Consider the following 18,621-nt stretch of genomic DNA (forward strand, 5'->3'; position numbering starts at 1 on the left):
TGGTAGAGGAGACTGGACTGGGCAGCAGGGCTGGGATGTTGGAGGATGCTGTGAATCCAGGTGGGAAGTGAGGCTGTTCTTGAGAATCATCCAGTCCCCACTCCACACTCTGAGGCTCTGGGAGGGAGATGGCTGTGATAGAAGAGAATAAAGGTATCAGTAAGGGCCAGCAGCTCAACTGTGGGTGCCCCTTTTGAAATAGCTAATATGCTGATCTGAAGAAGTAGATGCACAGGGCAGGAGAACACTGGGACTGCAGCCAGCATGACAGATCTAACTATGTGTGGAACATGCTCACACTCCTAGGAGGAACTAGGGGGAGGAGGTTACCCCATGGGAAAATAGCAGGTCTTTGTGCTAATCAAAGGGGTATCACTTTGAGCTCCAGGATCTCGGCATATCAGCTGCAAATGCAATGCATTTACTATGATCAGCAGGTGAGGTTTGAATATGCACAGCTCATATTGGTTTATTTTTGTCGTTTTTTATTTTATTTTCAATCAGCATCACAACCTGCATAGCAGACATTACTATTCTCATTTAATACACAAGAGCACTGAGACTCAGTGTTCCAGGCTCATACATGAACAAGAAACAACCACCTCATTTCCTGCCTGATTTCTTTTCAATCCAGGTGCACGTAATTGACTTGATGGATTGCACGCCTCCCAGAGATCCTGGGTTTGCCAATGGATACATGATTGGGTGAAGTTTGGGTGGTACTTTCTTAAGAGGGCATGTGTGCATCTTATTAGGCACTGGCTTTTCGGCGATTGTAACATAGCACAGAGGGTGTGTGTGAATATTGGGCAGTAAAGGGGAGGACTGTAATTGTGGTTGTTCTGCAATGTCCGTTCTATTCCTCATTTTGTAGTAGCCAGGCAATTGGGAGAGTTGACCTCAGTCAAAGATGAGCCCTGATTAGTCTGAGTCAAACCTGTATTCTTCCAGTGATTGGGATTGGTTTGGAACGAGCATGTGGCTCAGTGTGGGAGAAATTCGCCAAATGCTCTGGAAGATGTTTCTTTTTCTTAGAAGAAAGTACAGGGAAAGATGGTCCCTTTTCTCCTGGATGTTGGGCATCAACAAGGGGTCCAGAACTGCTGCTGCTGTCTTTGTACTTGGAGCTGGCACCCGAGGAGATCACAGCTAGGAGAATCAAGGGAAAATATATCAGAGCCACTGGACTAAATCAACTGGAAGCCCAGCCTGCCCTGGGATGTCCTGTCAAGTGAATCAATCAATCACCATCTTGTTTAAACCAGTTTGAACTGATTTCTATTACTGGTGCCTGAAATTATCCTGGCCGTACAGCCTGTCCTCTGAGAAATTTAAACTCGGTTAATTCAGGGGCCCCTCGCTAGGGTTGTGTCTAAGTTCCTGGGTACTTACATAAGGCTGGGTTTGGGGTGTGAGAGCGGGTATTTGTTCCTCAGTCATCATCCGTCCATACTGACTTCCACCCAGGCAACCATCAAACCCTGTGATCCTCAGTTGATGCACCATACGGGTTGTTCTTGTGCTGTTCTTCATTCCCGTCGGCTCTCTCTCTCTCTTCTGTCCCACTTTGTGGCACACAATAAACATTCTTGCTGCATGGGTGCTATACTGGGTCAAAGGAAACATCATATGATTTTCAAAGACTTGGTCTCCTCCTGCATTGCTCTTGGGTGCCAGGATCATTCTGCTGCTCCCTTACCTTGCTGGACCTGGGGAAACTCTGTAAGGTGATCTAAGGACCTATCTCCCCACATACACCATATAACCCTTTCTACTCTGGATTCTATCCAGCAAGTGAGGCACAGACCGCCTCTGCTCTCAGATCCTACAAACCAGCCAGTGGGAGAGGGCAGGGCTCTCCTTCCTCAGGGACCCACATCTGCTCACTCTTGCTTCCCAACTGTTCCTTCTCTTCCTGCCAAACCAAGAGAGCTTTATGTCCTCTTGGGGTCTTAGGGCTGGAGAAGTCTCATTCTAATTCATATTTATTCTCCTAAATCTTTTGTGCTTTTCTGTTTTTCCCACCTATTCTGTTGTTTCTTTTTCTCTCATTTCTTCCTTCTTTTATGACTAATTCTGTTTCTATTCTTTTAGTACTTTTTCCAGACATTACAGCATGCATGATTAATATGTCAACATCTAAAGTTAATCAAAACCTTTTCCTCTTCCCAGATAATACAAGGATTTTCAAATACTTTAAATTCTCCATTTTTTACCACCCCTGGTTTATATATTATGCTTGGCAGTATTTTAATTCTAACCCCACAGGACATTACAATTCATGTGTTTGTTTTGCAACTATGATTCATTTAGACTGGTCTACATTTTTGCCACTCTCCTTGTTGCCTATACCTTCTCAGGTCTCAGATATACTACGTCAGATCACTTTCCTTCTTTCTGAAGCGTATTCTCTAGAAATTTCCTTTACTGAGGTGATGAACTGTCTGTTTTCATTTGTCATAAAATACATTTTTTATCTTCTTTGTAAATTTTCTTTGCCTATAACATTATAAGTTGGAAGTCACTTTCTCTCGGTACACTGAAGATGGTCTCCTGTCTTCTGGGTTTCCATTTTCCATTGACAAGTCAGCTATTAAATGGTCATTTCTTTGAAAGTAATCTCTTTTTTTTCCCGGTTGCTTTCAAATTTTCTCTCTGTCTTTGGCTTTCTCTGCTTCTCAGCACGATGTTTCTCTGTTGTGGGCTTCTTTTGTTTATCCTCTTGGGGATTCATAGGCTTCTTGAATTTAGGGAATGTTATTATTGATCGACTCCAGAAAATATCACCAATCTCTTCAAATGGTGTTTCTGGCCCCTTGTCTCTCTACTCTCCTTCTGAGACTCTATTTAAATATGTTTTAGAGTTTTGTGCTCTAACCTCTAAGTCTCTTACTCTTTCATATGTACTTTACATGTTTTTTAACTTTCTGTGTTACACTCTGGGTAACTTCTTAGCTAACATTCAGCTTTCTCTTCAGCTGCATATAATCTGTTGTTGAATTCATTTATTAAGTTTTAACTTTCACCTGTGTATTTTTCATTTCTAGAAGTTCTATTTGCTTTTTAAAAAAATATTTTATGCTACTTTTTATAGTTTCTTGGTCGCTCCATTCTTTTTCAAACTTTTCTCTTATTTTATGAACACAATAAGCATTTGTTATATATCAAGTGTCTAATAATTCTAGTTTCTGGAGTTTTTACAGGTTTATTCCTGCTACCCATCTTTTCTGCTGACTCTTACCATTTCTAGTTTCCTTGTATATCTAATTATTTTCTATGTGCTGGATGCTGTTGAGATAATTTATGGCTTTGGAAGAGGTGATTTTCTCCAGAGAATGTCTGTGTTTGCTTCTGCCAGGCACATGGGGTCATTACTGATTTGGGACCACTTTCAGCCAAGTTCAAGGTTGACACTCTCTGAACCATGCGGGTTGGAAAACCTTCACTGTAAATCTGTGTAAGAGCTCGTTTGCTTCTGGATTACACCTACTCTGAGGCTGTGGTCCTGTGAGATCCCAGCTTTCTGTAGATGGGATCTCCTATCATACTCCCAATGTCATATTCCCAACCTGTGTGGGTCCTAGGCCCCCATCACCCCACACGGCTCTTGCTAGAATTGGAAGATGCCCTAGATCAAAGCCACTTCTTTTCTCACTAACTTCACTGTGTGCCCATTTTCCTTTCAGTTGGACCTAGTATTTACTGTCTTGTCTTTTCAGTGTTTGTTTTTTTTCCCTGAGGAAGATTAGCCCTGAGCTAACATCTGCCAATCCTCCTCTTTTTGCTGAGGAAGACTGGCCCTGAGCTAACATCTTTGCCCATCTTCCTCCACTTTATATGTGGGACGCCTACTACAGCATGCCATGTCTGCAACCGGGATCCGAACCAGTGAACCCCAGGCCACCGAAGCAGAACGTGTGTACTTAACCTCTGTGCCACCAGGCTGGCCCCTTTTCAGTGCTTTTAAGAAGATGCTCTTTATACTTTATCCAGCATTTTTAGTTGTTTTTACTGGAATATGTTTTCCGAATAATCTAGCCTGCCAAAACTCCCAAAGCTTTTGTTTAAGCCAAAGGTAGTCTCTTTCCTCCCAGAATATCTCACTTTTGAAACTCAAAAGCCAGAAGATGCTCTTCTTTGCACTGTATCATTTCTTCCCTGAGGCCACAAACAAGGAAATTCCAAGCTTGAGTGAGAACAAGGCTTTAGGGTACAAGGAAGTACCCCTTAATCTGGTTATTATTTCAGAGTATTATCCCACTGCATGTGGGAACTACTTAACCTGGTGCCCAGCACATAGTTAGGGTAAATAGTAAATAGTTGCTGTTGTCATGATTATTATTTCTCTATCCAAACTCACTTTCTACAGGAAGCTTGCCTTCATTAATCTCATCCCATTCCAATTCTTCTTTTACTGTATTTTCTCCAAGTAGCATTTTGCCCTGTTGATTTACTCTAATTGCTTTTTCAAATGTGCACTTTTTCTTGGGAAAGTGTAGTGACTGCATTTCACACCCAGAAGCGTTTAAAGGTGTCTAAGTCTTGTCTCTTTGTCAACTCTCTTATCAGAACTCTTTCAGCTGCAGGTGACAGAAGACTCAATTCAAACTGCATTAAACAAACAAACAAAAAAAGATTCTATTGGTTAATGTAACTGAAAAACCCAGTGGCAAGTCTTCAGGTACGGTTTGAGCCAGGGGCTCATTGACTATCAGGAGGACCTGGTCTTTCTCATCATATTAAAGTTCTTTTGCCCTCTGTTTTCTCTTCATTCTTAGGCAGCTCCACTCTGCATGGTAGCAGAATTTCCACATACATCCTCACAGCTCCAAATTCAGTGGGAAAGAGTTTCCATGAGCTCCAGCAAAAATTCGAGATTCACCCCTATTGGACTCATCCAGTTAATGCTGTCCTCACCATGGCCAGAGGAATTTGATGTCCTGAGTGACTAAGTCTGACTCAGAGGTATAGTTCCTGGAAGCCACAGTTAAGCTTCTCTGAAAATCATGTACTCTGAGATTAGAGGAATTGTGGTTCTCTGAAAGAAAATTTGAGGGTTCTCCAAAAGAGGTGTAAAATGGATACTGAGTACACAAAACACCGTGTGTCCACTTTAATCTCCAACAGCTCACAGAACGAGGCTCGGTGATGGGGCCTCGGGACAGACTACCTCACATTAACAAGGTGCTGGTTCTGTCCAGGTCCTCGGGACACAGGCAGAGATGCCGCTCAGCTTCAGCCACACACAGACACGATGGGAGCTGGATGTCTGCGTAACCGACATGAGGGCTGCTCTCACAGCCTCCAACCACTCTGGTATAGGGGACACCGTTTGTGACTTATCAGTCATGGGTCTCCTCCAGGCTACCCCCTCAGCCTCCGTAAGCTGTTTTTCTCCCTCTGATATAAAAATAACACTTAAACAGGATCCTGACCCCATGTCCGAGACAAACTGGCTAACCAGAGACGACAGCCAAATTCACCCTGGGGTCAGGGTGCAGTGTCCTTATTACAACCCAGTTTTGAGAGCGAGCCAAGAAGTAGGGTTTCAAGAAATATGATACCCTAACCAGAGACTAAAATCAAACACCCAAGGAGTATCTATTTCCCAACCAAAGCCAGTACTTTCTGCTGATTCGCCCTGCCAAAGAGGATGAGTAGGGCCGGGCTGGCTGCAAGAGCAGGTGCGGAGCTCTGAGAGGCCAAGGGCAAGGGCAGGACAGAGAGCTCCTTTTTACGACTAGAATGTCACAATGGCCTTAGTGTTGAGAGCAGCCCTGTGTCTGCCCTCCGTCCCACCCTTGAAGCCACCATGGGCTGGCTATTGAAGAGTCAGGGCCTTGCAGCTGGAGGTGTAGGGGGCCTGGAAGCAGGTGGCAAGGTAACAATTATAGGAACCACTTACTGAGCATATTGCACATGCCAGGCCTGTCCTTTATTGACGTTAAGCTCAGTGGTTAAGAGTGTGGCACTGGAGTCCAGAAGCACTGGGTTTGACTCTCGGCTCCATCTCACCAGCTTTGAGATTTTGATCGAGTTACTAAATCTCTTTGGGCCTCAATTTTTTCATCTGTAAAATTATACTAATGAAAGTATTGACAGCTAGAGTGGTGAGGGATCATGTGGGATACTGCACACACCGTGTTTTGGAGTGTCTGGTAGATATTAAGCAATATATCATCATATACATATGTAATTTCGAACCCTACTCCCATGCTGCAAAGTAAATACATTAGTTAGCAAGAGGTTTGGCTACTGTAGCAAAGGTTTGATTTGTCAGTGACTTGAGCAAGCTAGAAGTTTATTTCTATTTCTAACATAACAGTCCAGAGGTAGGCAGGCCAGCATGCGAGTCGGGGAGCTTCTATCATTTTCAACTTGCATCTCCCACCCTTAGGTTCAAGTGGCTGCTCCAGCTCCTGCCATCATATCATAATTCCAGTCAGTAGGAAGGGGAAGATTTGCCCCTTCCTTGTAAGGGCACCCTTGAAGTTTGCATATAATGTTGCTGTTCAGATCCCATTGGCCAAGCTTAGTCACATGGCCATACAATCTGCAAAGGAAGCTGGGAAATATAATCTTGCCCTTAGCTAAAATATGGGGAGATTTACCAGTAGAGGAAGAAGGAGAGAACAGACATGCTCTGCCAGAGCCCACCATCTGGCCACCCCTCACAGGGAACGCATTTAGCATCCGTCAAAGGGGAACAAGTCAGGGTTCCACCCAGACACAGCACAGCTCAGAGCCCTGGATCTCTGAGGGACCAGGTGTGGGTGGGCTCCTCATGCTCTGGAGACCGATAAGCCAAAAGGCAGGTAGTCTGGCCCTCCCACTCCCCATAGACACCAGTGGAGGAGGAACAGGATAAATAAACTTGGTTACAATCCATGGCAATCCCCCGGCAGTCACTGGATCTCAGCAATTACTAAGCCCAGTTGAGCAGGAATTGCAAAGCCTCTTGCCGGCAGTGGAGTAAGTTCTTGGGCTGCACATCTGGCCACCCCTGGTTCTGCTCTCTGGGGGGACCTCTCCTTCCTACTCTCCTATGTGACCTCTGTCGTGGCCTCCTGGGAAGTTATTCCTTACCCACGATCCTCTGGGGCTGCACCAGAGACCACATCCGTCCTAGCAGACCTTACAACTTTCACCACCTTCTTCCTGCTGGTGCAGATCTGGGGTGCTGGGGGTAACTGCGGGGGCCAAACCAGGCTTTGTGGACCAGGTTTGTGGTTTCTTTGCCAGTACAACATCCTCGAAATCTTAGAAGGCTCCTGATTGTTCCCATGTTTGAGCAACCACAGCCAATGGTGTCGTAGAAACGCAATCTTCACGCTTGAATACTCTGGACTTAGTGACCTTTCTATTCTCCCTCCAACTGCCGGTGGTTCTCTTCAAGCCACCTGAAAAATTAATCTTGGCTTTGAAGGGACTGCCCCTATTCTGCCCGCTGGTTTGGCTCCCACTGTCTCTAAACAGATGTGCTTGAGAAAGGTGTGGGACCACAGGAACAGCCCTTGCTAAGGCCGCCTCTTGCAAACCACGTCTTACCACCAGCCTGAGCGCATTCGCTTGCAGGACTTGGCTAGTAGCGGGAAGCAGCAGCCGTCACGCCAACTGTCTGAGTGCTTCCTTTTCTGTGAGGTACAGGCTCTGTTAGCAAGACACCATAGATGACAGATGCGCCTTATGTTTTGCTATGACATAACATTGGCCACCAGCTTACCAGCATACAATATTTTTCTTTGCTACCTGCTGTTCAGTCTCTGAACCAATACCACTTGTTTAAGCCTTTAAAGCAGAGCCACTTCCAGAGCCAAATTCTGCGTTAGTTAGGATGCCTGTTTGGTTGCTGTAACAAAACCCAATTTAAGAATGACTTAAGCAAGAAAGTTTATTTCTCTCTCATACAGCACTCTGTAGACAGTCTAAACCTGGTAGGGTGACTCTGAAACTCTTAACAAGCATCCTTCAAGATACAAGATACAAGATACAAGATAGCTACAAGATACAAGATACAAGATAGCTGCTCTACCTCCTGCCATCACATTCGCATTCCAGCCAGCAGAAAGGGAAAAGAAAGGGGGGAACTCACACCTCTTTCTTTTAAGGCCTGATGTGGAAGTTCTTCACATCACTCTCCCTCACGTGGCATCAGCCAAATTTAGTCACGGGGCCATATTTAGCTGTAAGGAAGATTGGGAATGTAAGTCTTTATTATAGGCAGCTATTCCAAGCAATTCAAGGAAGGAGAGAAAAATAGATACCGGGAGGCAACTGGCAAACTCTGACACAGGATGTTTTTATCCTCGTTTTACGTTCTTGGAAACAGGCTCAGAGGAAACAATCAACACTTTCCAAGGTCATATGGCAAGCAAACTTCAGAGCCTGAATTTAATCAGGCCCAACTGACCCCTAAACAGGCTTTCCATCTCATCCGGCCAACATATTTCGGTCAGCAACGTGCCCACTGTTTACTTAGAGATAAAACATGTTCGAACGTGAATAGTTATGTAAATGCCAGCCCGGGGTACACTGAGACGTGTGCACGGAACGTGAGATCCATGCAGTGAGGGTGACACAATCAGGGAAGGCTTTCTGAAAGAGGAGCCCCCGCTGCTGGCCCTGCAGGTGGAACATGTCTGGGCGGGGAGGGGAGAACTGAGCGTCTCAGGAAAGGCCATGTGTGAGCTGAGTCTGTTCTGTGTCTGGCGGTGGGGGCTTTCCAGGCCTGAGGCATTGCCTGTCTCCGGGATGGTTCACTTGATCTTTCCACCTTTGAACTGTCCCATGAGCTGTGCCTTAGAAGGCCCATCATCTGGGACCAGGCAGGAACAGGCCACAGGGATGCTGTGGAAGGAGGGCTGCATTCACCCACGCACTAGCCAAGATACACAGGGCAAAGCTGAATTCCTTCCCACCCTCCCCAGAGACAGGACAAGGGCTCTGAGGATGATGGAAAATATGTTCAATAAATTCAGTGAGAAATCCAGTAATTCATTACTGAGTGTCCACTCCAGGGCCAGAGCCTGAGATGGAAGAGGCTGGAAGGAGGAGTGGAAGGGAGGGGCAGAGAGAGGGGAGCTGGAGCAGCTGGGTCAGCAGCATTCCTGATTTGGACACTGACTCAGGCCCCAAGAATGCCAGGGAAGGGGGGTGGGCAGCCTCCGGAGCCGGCCTGGGATCCTGTTGGCACCAGCAGATATTGGGACGGCACGCACCGCGGGGTGGGGAAACTGCGGCTCCTGCACACCTGGACCTGCCTCCAAACCACAGGTGGAAACGGGTGGATCTTTGTGGACAAGTGCAGGCCCCGAGCCTCGAGCCCACCGCACACCTTCAAGGTGACCCTCACAGTTGCCCACCTGCCTGGACCATCCCACCCCAACTCCTCCACCAGAGAGAGGGACATGCTTCTGGGACTGAAATGGGGACATCTGGACACACACTGGCCACTGTCCCAGGACCACCCACACGCCCCGTCTCCTCACTCTCCTAGCTGGCTGCAACTCGCCCTTTCTAACTCCAGCGCCACCCACAACTGAAGTTGGTAGGGAAGAAAGTGAACTCCGAAGCTCGGTCTGCCTCCGCTTTGGCTCCTGTGGCACCTGACGGAGATGAGAAGCCCTCGGAGAAGGAACCCAGGACCCTGAGAGGCTCCTGCTCCCACCCCAGGGCCCTCGCGAAGCTCCAAGCCGCCTCCCCCACAGCAGGGTCCTTCTCACTTGTCCCAAGAGACCCAGCAGGCAGCCTGGGACCAGGCATGGAGATGCCAGGTGCGCCCCTTCCCACCCCACCCTGCCCCCCACTGCTGGTCTGGAGCAGCTGAGTGGCTGGACCCTCCCTCCCGCTGTCTGACACTCAATCAGAGAGAAACCGATCCGGGAAGGGCAGGGTGCCAGGGGCAGGGCCAAGAATAGTGCTGCCCAGCCACAGTATCGCACACTTGCTCTCTGTGGATCCGGTTAGCTGCATGGAGCCCGAGCTGGAGCACGCACTATGCAGGGTACGGGGTCCCAGGGGGCCGGAGCCGGGCAGCCGAGGCCAGCAGATCAAGAGCACATCAGGCCGTGTGAAAGCATGCGTGTGTGTGTGAGTTTGGTCTGGATTTTCTCTGCGTATGTGAACATGTGAGTGCCTATGTGTGTATATTCTTTAAATGAGTGTCTGCAGTTCTGCGTGTGTCTGTTAATGGTTGAATCTGTGTTTCTGAGTGTGTGTAAGTGTTTGTGTATGGCTGTGTATGTTTATGTGTGTTTGTGGGGTGTGCGTATGGGTGTGGGTGTGTTTATGGGGGTGTGTGTATATATGCATGTGTGTGTGTGTGTGTTTGCACGGTGGGGAGAGAAGGACCTGTGGTTTGGGAGTGGAAGGTGTTTTCCTCACCCCTTCAGACATTCGTCTCCCCACAGACCCCATCCTGGAGCGACCTGGGGGGACCCGAGCATCAAGGTAAGCGGGGCTGCCTCCTCCTCATAGGCCCAGCTCCTCTCCCACTTCCTTTGTCCCCCCTCTCTGGGCCCCCAATCTCCCCTACTCCACGAACCTGCCTTTTGTCTTCCTCTCCTTTCCTTCTTTGTTTCTTCTTCCTCCTCTCCTCCTCCTTCCTCTCTCAGGAGAAGAGAGGGGAGCTCTAGAGTGTGAAGACTTGGACCCTAGTCCTGGCTTTATCACCTACTAGCTGTGTAATTTGTGGCAAATTTCTTAATCTCTCTGACCTCAGGTCCCTCGATAACAAAATAGGGATGATAATAATGCCTCCCTTGTAAGATCACTATGAGGTTTGAATGAGAATTATGTTGGAGAAAAAACCTTTGGAAGCTTGCAAATATTAATTATTATTATTAATAACACTTTAATTGATTTTGTTGTGTCACTCCCTATTAACCAAACAGGCCCCATTCCCCCTTCCAGAGATGAGCTTCTTAGAGCAAGGAGATAGCATTTCATGGCCATCACCAGCCGTGACCGCCAGTTCAGAAAGAAGCCATGGAACACAGGGGCCCGAGGCCTTGAGTTGGACAAAGCAAAAGGCTGTGGAGGCAGAGGAGCTGTCAGGCCCGGAGGAAGGTAAGACCAAGGCCAGTTCTGGGGAGATGGGAGCAGGGGCAGCAGGAGCTTGGGGACAGGGTCCCTCCATACAGATTCGGACCCAACCTGCATCCTGTGGACTTGAGGTTCAGTCTCCCCATGTGGGAAAGGTCAACTGCCTTGCAGAGCCAGGGACCCAGCATGGCCAACTCAGACAGATGGGACAGAGCCACTATCTTGTGTGACTCTCTGAGACTCAGCTGCAAAATGGAGGCCGCAGCATCCAGGTTACCAAGGCTGCTGTGAAGACGAACCAAGACAGTAGATGAGAGAGTTATTTGGAAGATGGAGTTACTGTCCTCTCCTCCCGAACAGGTCCCCAATCCAGGCCGGCTGCTGAATCCACCGGGCTGGAGGCCACATTCCCCGAGGCCACACCCTTGGCCCAAGCTGCTCCCTTGGCCGGGGTAAACACTCCACCACCAGAAAGGGACATCCTCCCCAGTGACTGTGCATCCTCATCCACTGGCTCCAGCACAGATGATCTGGACCTGGGCATAGAGTTCTCAGCCACAGCAGGCTGGGGGTGTGAGCTCGGCCTGGTGGAAGAGACGCCTGCCCGGTACCCATCCCCGCGGGCCCTCTTACCCAGGCTGGGCTGGGACGACGAGCTGCAGAAGCCAGGGGCCCAAGTCTACATGCACTTCATGCAGGAGCACACCTGCTACGATGCCATGGCAACCAGCTCCAAGCTGGTCATCTTCGACACCACACTGGAGGTGAGGCCGCCGCTCCACCCCATCTCCATCCTCACAGCCCTGCAGCCACCACTCACACCCTCCAGGACGCCCTGCCAGGCCAGGCTCCCTGCAAGACCCTTCCAGGACTCCTCCTTAGCGTCATGGATACCAGTGTGGGGAGGGCTTCTATTCTCTGTGAGCACCCTGTCATTGTCACCGCAGCTCTGCCACTTAGTGTGTGTAGCATCTTGGGTGGGTTACTTTACTTCTCTCATCTCAAAAATGGGGATAGGAATGCCTGCTTTGCCCTACAAGTTTCAGAAGACTCCTGGGACAACCCAGGATAAGTGGGAGCACTTTGTGAAGCCCTGAATACATGGAAGATGTTGCAGGGTGACTTAGGCCAAGGAGCTTGGGACTCTGGGTAAGAGAAAAACAGGATGACCTCTGGTCCCTGCTCTTCCATTAGGCTGAGCTATGAAATGTCTGATTCCGTTCTTATCATGTATGGCAGAGCAGTGTTTCCCAAAGCATGGCCTATGTATCGTCCACAGCGCACGATTTGACGGTAGTGGCATATGAACAAATGATTTCTTTTTGGAGCTCTAATACATATTTTAATATGTATTAGAAAAATACAACCAGCATGGATAGATAGTATTGCTTAGGATGAGGCTAAAATGAGTCAATGTAAGGGAAAAAGATTTTGTAAATATTACGTAAATAATTGCCAGCCCTGGTGGTCTAGTGGTTAAGATTCGGCGCTCTCATTGCTCTGGCCCGGGTTCATTTCTGGTCAGGGAACCATACCACCCACCTGTTGGCTGTCACCTTGTGACGGCTGCATATTGCCATGATGCTGAAAGCTATGCCACCAGGATTTCAAATATCATCAGGGCTACCCATGGTGGACAGGTTTCAGTGGAGCTTCCAGACTAAGACAGACAGGGAAGAAGAACCTGCCCACCCACTTCTGAAAAAACTTGGCCGTGAAAACCCCGTGAATACAGCAGAACACTGTCTGATAGAGCGCCAGGTGAGAGGGTGACGCAAAAAGACCAGGCAGGGTTCCACTCTGCCAGACACAAGGTCGCTAGGAGACGGAATCGACTCCATGGCATTAACAACAACAAAAATGTGAATAATTGTACCTCTAGTACTTAGATTAGCAAGAACTATGGTGTTGTGTCTGTATTGTATACACATGACTTCCGAGTGGGAATACTGAGTTAGTTTCCCACACCCTGGTGTGCCTGCTGGAGGGGGTCAGCTCAGTGCCTCAGGCCCCCAGCAGCCTCATTCCTGTAGCAAATGTCCATGACAAGGATCATGTCTAGGGGGTGCCATGAGATGAGAAAGGTAGGCACGCTCATGTCGAGGACTCCAGGAAGTCCCCATGGAAGGACGCTGGTTGGGACAGGGTACCACTGAGGGGCAGTGACGGACTCACCCTCCGCTGTTCTCCCTGGCCCTCAGATCAAGAAGGCCTTCTTTGCCCTGGTGGCCAACGGCGTCCGGGCGGCACCTCTGTGGGACAGCAAGAAGCAGAGCTTTGTGGGTGAGGAAGGGCTGGGGAGGTGGAGGTGGGGGGGAAGGGAAAGGAGGGACCCTGTGAGACGGTTCTGGGGCCAAGCTCTGATGCCCCGCAGGCTTGAGCAGACCCTCAGGCTGAGCCAATTCAGGGGCCAGAGTGGGGGAATGTTCGATTCCCATCTGGTGGTGGCCAGCTGGGAAACCCCATCTGTGGAAGAGCTGTGACCAGCTGTACTACCCCGTGGTCCCATGTCGTAGGTGCTAGGTAGAAAAAGAGGAAAGGGAGAGGAAGAAATTAGGAGGATGGGAAAGGTGGGGAAGGAGAGAAATTACAGAGGAAGTGTGCAAAGGAGAACCCCATTTCTCACGCATGGGAGGGCAGCCCTTCTCTCCTCTTTCCACAGTTCCCACTCTTGGCTCAGAGCTAGGACACTGGCAGGGTCTGGCCCTCAGGCTGACGCCCTGTCCCTCCCCCTCCCAACCCCGCAGGGATGCTGACCATCACGGACTTCATCCTGGTGCTGCATCGCTATTACAGGTCCCCCCTGGTGAGGAGAGGGCTGGGAGTCCTGGGGGCACCCATCTCAGCTGGGACGGGGGGGCGGGGTTCATGGAGCCTGTTGCCAGAGGGGCCCACATCTGATTTCTGGAGTCCTGTCGATGCTTCTAGGTCCAGATCTATGAGATTGAAGAACATAAGATTGAGACCTGGAGGGGTGAGCAGGCAGAGGGGACCTGGAAAGGGATGGAGGGTGTGTGGGTGAGCATGGGGAAAGCCTAGAGGAAGCAGGGGAAGGGTGAGAGGGAGCCCAGGGGGCCTGAGGGAGGTGGGACAGTCTGGGGGCTGCCAGGTGAGGCGCGGTGGCCAGCTCCCTTGGGCTGACTCAGCTTTTCCTGCAGAGATCTATCTTCAAGGCTGCTTCAAGCCTCTGGTCTCCATCTCTCCCAGTGACAGGTAGACACCCCCAGCCGCCCACCGGCACAGTCCCTTCCCCAGCCCTTCAGTTCCGAGCTCACCACCTCATCCTTGGAGACCAGGCAGCCTTGGCATCCTGTTCTCCTTCCTAGGGGGCTGGGATGGAGGGCATCTTTCCCCAGGCTGCCCCAGTCTCATTGCTCCCACCTCCATAGCCTGTTCGAAGCCGTCTACACCCTCATCAAGAACCGGATCCACCGCCTGCCAGTCCTGGACCCGGTCTCGGGCGCCGTCCTCCACATCCTCACACACAAGCGGCTGCTCAAGTTCCTGCACATCTTTGTGAGCCTGGGCGCAGCCTCGGAGGGCAACCTGAGGGGCCAAGAAGTTTCGGACCTAGGGGTTGGGGGTTGGGGAGGGAGCAGCTGGGACCCCTCTGGGGGCTGCTCCCCCACTGATGCCGCCTGTCCCCCACCCAAGCAGGGCACCCTGCTGCCCCGGCCCTCCTTCCTTTCCCGCACCATCCAGGATTTGGGCATCGGCACATTCCGAGACTTGGCCGTGGTGCTGGAAACAGCGCCCCTCCTGACCGCACTGGACATCTTTGTGGACCGGCGCGTCTCTGCGCTGCCTGTGGTCAATGAAGAGGGTACTCGCACCCAGGACGGGGGCTCTGGCTGGGGTGGGGCGGTGGGGAGCAGGGGTCTATGTGGCATCAGCTTGGGGCCCGGGGTAGACTCAGGGCTAGAAGTCTCTGCCTGCTTGGAGCCTTGGACCAGCTACATAGCCTCTCTGTGCCTCAGTTTCCTCATTTGTGAAATGGGGATCTTAACAACACGCATCCTCTGACTTCACAGGGTTATTTAAAAGGACTGTGTGCAATAAAACGACCATGGCGAGAGGAAACAGCAGATGAGGATTCTAATTTTAATTCACCCTAAAATGGGCCATGGGACCCAGCTAGACTTCAATTTCTTGCTGTGAAACAGGGCGAGAGGGCCTATAAGATAATTTCTTTGGCTGAACTATGGTTGTAAACTATTCCAGAGTTAAAATCGCCACCACGAAGCTAGATACCAAGAAGTTTTGTAATCTATTTTTTATTATAAAAAACTTCAAATGGATGAAAATGGTAGGAAAATGTATAATATACATATATATAAAATATGTAATGAACCCCACATTTCCATTGCCTGGATTAACTACTGTTAATATATTACTATAACCAGTTTTTGGGGTTTTTTTTGCTGAAGTAGTTTAAAGTAAATTACAGATATCGTGTCATTTCACCCCTTACACTTCGGTCTGCATCTCTTAAAATAAGTGTATTTCCCATACCACCTGACAAAACTATAAATAATTTATTAATGTTATCGATATCTAATCCTTATTCTCATTTCCCCACTTTCTCCCAAGAATATGTTTTTTCACAGTTCATTTGTTCAAACCAGGATCTAACGAAGGGTCATGTTTTTTATAAGCTTCTCTTAAGCCTCTTTTAATCTCAACAATTTCACCCCTTGCTTAATTTTCCCGACATTGAGGAGATGGAAGCTGGGGTTGGGTGTCCTACGGGCTGTCTCACCTCCAGATTTGTCACAGGTGGCTTTACCTTGTTCCTCTCTTCCTGTTTCCTGGAAACCAGAAATTAGACCTCAAGGCTGGATCAGACGCAGGCTATACATCTGAGGCTAGGGTATTTCATGGGTGACGTGGCGTACTCACCGTGTCACATCAGGAGGCATGATGTCACGCTGTCTCTCTCGCTGTGTTGCTAACTTTGATCCGTGGGTCCTGGTGGTGGCAGCCTGAGGCCTCATTATAAAGCCAGCAGACAGGGCGGGGGTGGGGGGTGGTGGTGGAGGTGGAAGAGCTCATTCCAAAAGCCTGCCCCGGGTCCTTGCACGACATCCTGCTTCTGATCTGAACCCTTCCCTGCCCTTCTCTCGCCTCCCCACCCTCCCCACAGGACAGGTCGTGGGCCTCTACTCTCGCTTTGATGTGATCGTAAGTGTCTGTGGGGAACACGAGGATCTGGGGGTGCCACAGGGAGGCTGTGGGTGTGAGGATCGATGGGGAGTATTTCTGTGGACCAGGGGGACCTTGCAAGTGTACAGGGAGAGGTGTCTGTGGGGCTGGAGCCTGGCCGAGGGGGTGACTAAGGGCGGCACTTCCCTCCCTGCCCCAGCACCTGGCTGCCCAGCAAACCTACAACCACCTGGACGTGAGCGTGGGAGAAGCACTGAGGCAGAGGACGGTGTGTCTGGAGGGAGTCCTTTCCTGCCAGCCCCACGAGAGCCTGGGGGAGGTCATCGACCGGATTGCCCGAGAGCAGGTACTCTGTGCCCTTCTTACAGCTCCCAGCACGGATGGCCCAGCCCTGAGCCACCGCAGCTGTCCCTGGACACGGGGCACCTGCCCCGCCCTCCCACTTGATGGCCAAGCTCTTGGTGTCCACAGTGGTCTGCAACTTGTCCTGACCGTGGAGCCCTCATGCCAAGGGCCACACCAGCTGATCACCCCAGAGCAGTCTCAAGACACCCCTAACTGGTTTCTAGGAGATGCTTCCTTGCTCCCCCAGTTATGTCGAATTGTTGCCTCTGATTCTTGGCTCGTTGGCTGCCATAGCCGCATGGCTCTGCCCCATCACTGACCCTCTGTGACCCCACAGGTACACCGGCTGGTGCTGGTGGACGAGACCCAGCACCTCCTGGGCGTGGTGTCCCTCTCTGACATCCTTCAGGCACTGGTGCTCAGCCCTGCTGGCATCGATGCTCTCGGTGCCTGAGGAAGTCGGAGTCCTCACTCCCAGCCACCTACCACATCCAGAAGCCAACGCAGGGAGCCAGGCACCCGGCCTTCCTGTCCCCCCACCCCCATCTGCTGGTTCGGCTCTGGTTCAGGTAGGCTCTGCCCTGGGCTACTGGCCTCAGCATCAGCCCCTCGATTTTTCTGGGCTCCCAGGTCTCAGATTGGGACACCCTGAGGACAGGAGTGGCCCAGCTCATAGCTGAGCAGCCCCATGGAAACAAGTGTCAGGACTCCCTGTGGGGCCACCGCTTTGTCCCATTCTCAGCTGAGGTCCTGGAGGCTCTCATGAGAGGGGTGGACAGGGGCTGGAATGAAGGCCAGGGCAGCGACGTGACTTAGGTGCTCTGGGGAGATTGACCTGCCTCTTGCCTGCTTGGAATTCCCCTGGAAGGAAACAACTTAATAAAGCTTTGTCGAATGGAATTTCCATGCTCAGTAAGAACTAAGGCTGAAAGGAGGCAATTTCCATCTAAGTCCTCATCTGGGTAAATTTGACATGATCCCAGACTCTTCTCTGGTAGCAAGTTTGCCCGGGGTTTGCAGAAGGGTGGGGGCACAGATTCCACCTATGTGGCAATGGATGGCAAGACTGAGGTTCTCCTACTGGAATGGTAGCTCCCCTCCCCACTGAGTCACGTCTTCCCTTCTCTCCTCCGCACAGGCTTCTCCAGCCCTCCCTAACTGCCCTTGCCCTGCCCGTGCTCCCAGAAGCCCTCGGGAAGGCCCAGTGCACCATGGGATGATGAAATTAAGAGCAGCTGTCAGCCTGGAGGTCCCTGAGCCAGAGGCACTGGCATTACCCCAGGGCCGACTGCTCCACGCCCACCCACATCGCTTTCCCGAAACCTGGGTCCTGACTGGCCGAGTGGGGCAGTGAGCCCTCAGCCAGTGGGTTAGTCAGGGACTCCGGGTTCCTTGGCTTCTCGACTACCTGCTGCTCATGCGCCCAGCTCCTGGCAGTCCCAGCTATTCTTCCCCCATGGAAACAACCCTAGTGGTCCCCCACAACTTCGCCACTGCCCTCCTACTCTCCCAGCACTGTCATTTCAAGGCTGCTGGGGGTCACCACGGAACAGCAGTTATTTCTGGAGCTGCCTGTTGGAGTGAGCGTCCCCCTCCATTCTCATCCTTAGCTCTCGCCGGCAAACAGTGTTCTCAGTCCCCAGGCATGGTCTGGATTCTGATCACTGAGGATGTACGATGGAGAAAACAAAAAGAACAACCCACGAACTTAGATTTTTACAAGTTTCACTCAGAAAACAGTACAGTCGTTTGACCTAAGCTTGTGGCAAGATCCCTGTGCTTTCTGAATTCAAAGACACGAAGGAAAAGCTCTCGTTGACAAACGCTGCAGTGCCTTTCATTTCCTCATAGAGTATCGTTCCACCAAAATTTTTTTCATCTTTTATTTATAACAAGACCATAAAGAAAATATGAATTAGTCACTTACATCATAGGTACAACTCAGTTCACAGACTCTAATCTATAAGAAACATAACTTTAGTTTTCCAATGCTGAATATGAACCTTATTTCACCAGGTGGCAGAGATTAATCTGTCAGTTTGGGGTTCCCCTCCCACTTTTCCTTGGGTT

At 50.2% G+C, this 18,621-nt stretch overlaps 1 protein-coding gene and 1 long non-coding RNA gene across 5 annotated transcripts; one reads left to right on the forward strand and one right to left on the reverse strand.

Moving 5' to 3' along the window:
- Positions 1–497: 497 nt before the first annotated feature.
- LOC123278458 (uncharacterized) lies at positions 498–10,663 on the reverse strand. Its single transcript, XR_006515841.2, has 4 exons — positions 10,544–10,663; positions 8,095–8,183; positions 1,393–1,608; positions 498–1,149 (listed from the first exon to the last, which is right to left on the reverse strand). It is a non-coding gene; the product is annotated as an uncharacterized lncRNA (long non-coding RNA).
- Positions 9,186–18,374, forward strand: PRKAG3 (protein kinase AMP-activated non-catalytic subunit gamma 3). 4 transcript variants are annotated; one of them, XM_070489710.1, is made up of 14 exons: positions 9,186–9,773; positions 10,410–10,449; positions 10,912–11,067; positions 11,404–11,807; positions 13,245–13,326; positions 13,791–13,849; positions 13,972–14,017; positions 14,202–14,256; positions 14,433–14,559; positions 14,701–14,866; positions 16,187–16,224; positions 16,406–16,552; positions 16,889–17,120; positions 17,690–18,374. In XM_070489710.1, the coding sequence occupies exons 3-13, from the start codon at positions 10,914–10,916 to the stop codon at positions 17,003–17,005; spliced, it is 1,395 nt and encodes a 464-aa protein (XP_070345811.1). In that variant the 5' UTR covers positions 9,186–9,773; positions 10,410–10,449; positions 10,912–10,913; the 3' UTR covers positions 17,006–17,120; positions 17,690–18,374. The 4 variants fall into 4 exon arrangements, with proteins under 4 accessions (XP_070345811.1, XP_070345809.1, XP_070345810.1 ...); XM_070489708.1 differs by having other exon boundaries at positions 9,198–10,003; positions 14,698–14,866; XM_070489709.1 differs by having other exon boundaries at positions 9,198–9,773; positions 14,698–14,866.
- Positions 18,375–18,621: the final 247 nt, after the last annotated feature.

The sequence above is a fragment of the Equus asinus genome, chromosome 19, assembly GCF_041296235.1.
Source record: "Equus asinus isolate D_3611 breed Donkey chromosome 19, EquAss-T2T_v2, whole genome shotgun sequence".
Lineage (NCBI taxonomy): Eukaryota > Metazoa > Chordata > Mammalia > Perissodactyla > Equidae > Equus > Equus asinus.

Coding starts and splice junctions, on each gene's coding strand:
- PRKAG3 (XM_070489708.1), top strand. CDS start 9,971: ATGGAGCCCGAGCTGGAGCACGCACTATGCAGG. Junction 14,867..16,186: donor GCCTGTGGTCAATGAAGAGG/GTACTCGCACCC, acceptor CCCTCCCCACAG/GACAGGTCGTGGGCCTCTAC. Junction 16,225..16,405: donor ACTCTCGCTTTGATGTGATC/GTAAGTGTCTGT, acceptor TCCCTGCCCCAG/CACCTGGCTGCCCAGCAAAC.